The 2,766-nt window shown below is 36.3% G+C and overlaps 1 protein-coding gene across 1 annotated transcript in view; it reads left to right on the forward strand.

Annotated features, from left to right (window-relative positions):
- The window catches only part of LOC119606971 (phenoloxidase-activating factor 2), a 3,272-nt gene extending 871 nt beyond the window's left edge, over window positions 1-2,401 (forward strand). The window contains 5 exon segments of the mRNA XM_037960654.1: window positions 896-924; window positions 927-1,052; window positions 1,117-1,373; window positions 1,434-1,863; window positions 2,007-2,401. Coding sequence (XP_037816582.1) covers window positions 896-924; window positions 927-1,052; window positions 1,117-1,373; window positions 1,434-1,863; window positions 2,007-2,165 — 1,001 coding nt within the window. The 3' untranslated portion in view covers window positions 2,166-2,401.
- The last annotated feature ends 365 nt before the right edge of the window (window positions 2,402-2,766 follow it).

Consider the following 2,766-nt stretch of genomic DNA (forward strand, 5'->3'; position numbering starts at 1 on the left):
CTATAGACTAGACTATAGACTAGACTATAGACTAGACTATAGACTAGACTATAGACTAGACTATAGACTAGACTATAGACTAGACTATAGACTAGACTATAGACTAGACTATAGACTAGACTATAGACTAGACTATAGACTAGACTATAGACTAGACTATAGACTAGACTATAGACTAGACTATAGACTAGACTATAGACTAGACTAGACTAGACTAGACTAGACTATAGACTAGCCTATAGACTAGACTATAGACTAGACTATAGACTAGACTATAGACTAGACTATAGACTAGACTATAGAATAGACTATAGACTAGACTATAGACTAGACTATAGACTAGACTATAGACTAGACTATAGACTAGACTATAGACTAGACTATAGACTAGACTATAGACTAGACTATAGACTAGACTATAGACTAGACTATAGACTAGACTATAGACTAGACTATAGACTAGACTATAGACTAGACTATAGACTAGACTATAGACTAGACTATAGACTAGACTATAGACTAGACTATAGACTAGACTATAGACTAGACTATCGACTAGACTATAGGACTAGACTATAGACTAGACTATAGACTAGACTATAGACTAGACTATAGACTAGACTATGACTAGACTATAGACTAGACTATAGACTAGACCTATAGACTAGACTATAGACTAGACTATAGACTAGACTATAGACTAGACTATAGACTAGACTATAGACTAGACTATAGACTAGACTATAGACTAGACTATAGACTAGGACTATAGACTAGACTATAGACTAGACTATAGACTAGATTATAGACTAGACTATAGGACTAATCAATTTTGAACCCTTTAAAGTGGTTAATGCATGGCTAATAACATCTTCATATTTCCATTAACCTTTAGCACTAACACGTCAACTAATAAGTGGAACTCTCTAACTCCCAACATCGTGAATACACCCTCTCATTGTATATGTGTACCGGCTGGTTCCTGTCCAAATCCCTTACCACCCCCACCCACTGATGGTAGTGGTCAGATCGATATACGTATAGTAAATAATGTAAGTACTAAAGGAATTGAATTTGGTAATTAAAACAAATTTACTTTAATTTATAATTATTTAGCCTGTGGTAGTCACTACTCCGCCACCATTCACCTGTAGTTATGGTTTAAGTGTTTGCTGCCAGGCGGGTCCCTATCAGTGTGGTCATCATTATCCTCCACCACCTGGTAGTTTACCCGCTGGTCCTGGTCAAGCTGAATTTGGTGAATATCCCTGGCAGGCAGCATTGCTAACTACCACTGAGGTATATTTGGGTTCTGGAGCTCTAATAACGGCGCAACATGTCTTGACGGTGGCTCACAAGGTGTACAATGTGGCGTAAGTTCAAAATGTTTATTTAAATTCCAAAAAATAACTGTTTTCTAATATTGTTATTAGCATGAACTCTTTCAAAGTACGTTTAGGAGAATGGGATGCAGCCGGTACTGCTGAACCTATACCAGCTCAAGATGTGATGGTTTCCAATATTTATATACATCCCAATTTCAATAAAGATAATCTACAAAATGATGTGGCCATTTTAAAATTGGCCACCCCGGTATCGTTGACTTCGAAATCAACCATTGGTACCATTTGTTTGCCCAGCATATCATTTGTGGGTCAACGTTGTTATGTAGCTGGTTGGGGTAAAAATGATTTTGGTCCCACTGGTGCCTATCAGGCAATACAACGTGAAGTAGATGTACCGCTAATACCCAATGCCAATTGTCAAGCGGCCCTGCGTAATACACGTTTAGGTGCCACTTTTGTTCTAAACAATTCCAGTTTTATATGTGCCGGTGGGGAGGCGGGTAAAGATGCCTGTACGGTAAGTACGATTGGCAAAAATAACAATAACAACAACAACAACAACCATAATTATTGTTATGAATATAATTAAAAATGCTTCATGAGGGGCATTAAGCAGTTGCCACTATAAGTTTCGGTAACAGTTTTTTCCTTCATTTACAGGGCGACGGTGGTTCACCTTTAGTTTGTCAAAGTAATGGCATTTGGTATGTGGTCGGTATGGTGGCATGGGGTATTGGTTGTGCCTCAGCAGGTGTACCTGGTGTTTATGTTAATGTTGCCACATATTTACCATGGATACAAACGATTTTAGCTTCATAGTCAACGAAAACAATAACAACAACAAACCTGACCACCTCACCATCACCACCAATACATCCATTAACTAACCATTTCAGACATTTCATCGCTGTGTTATTTATTCCCTGGAAAATGCTAAATGTTTATGGTGTTTTCATAAACTTCTATGAACATGGAATGTGTGTTTTAGTATTTTCTTTATTATGGACACTTTTATTGCAATTGTATCGAGTGTTAAGGCAAATAAGAACGTCGACACAGCATTTAAGAGTTAGAAATATAAATTAAACAAATTAATTTAATTCATAATGTATATTTAAGAATGTTTGTGTAAAATAAAATAAAGATTTAACTGTATCATAATTTAAAACCGGCAACAGTGTCTAATTACAAAGATAAATCTTAGGAAGGTGAAAGGTTTTAAACGGTAGGAAATCTTAGCTGTAATTAACCAATAAGTAGGAATCTGTTGCTACACAGATGACCTCTAAATGATGTTCTGTATTGAAGACCCAGAAACAGAAATATACGCCGTTACCTAAAAAGGTAGAAGGCTGAACAATAAAGACTGTGTAAATTTGGATTAGAATAATATGGCGCCAACGAGTTAAAATATTTCAGT

The sequence above is a fragment of the Lucilia sericata genome, unplaced genomic scaffold (assembly GCF_015586225.1).
Source record: "Lucilia sericata isolate MDLA Ls3-8-SP2 unplaced genomic scaffold, ASM1558622v1 Contig000642F_arrow, whole genome shotgun sequence".
NCBI lineage: Eukaryota > Metazoa > Arthropoda > Insecta > Diptera > Calliphoridae > Lucilia > Lucilia sericata.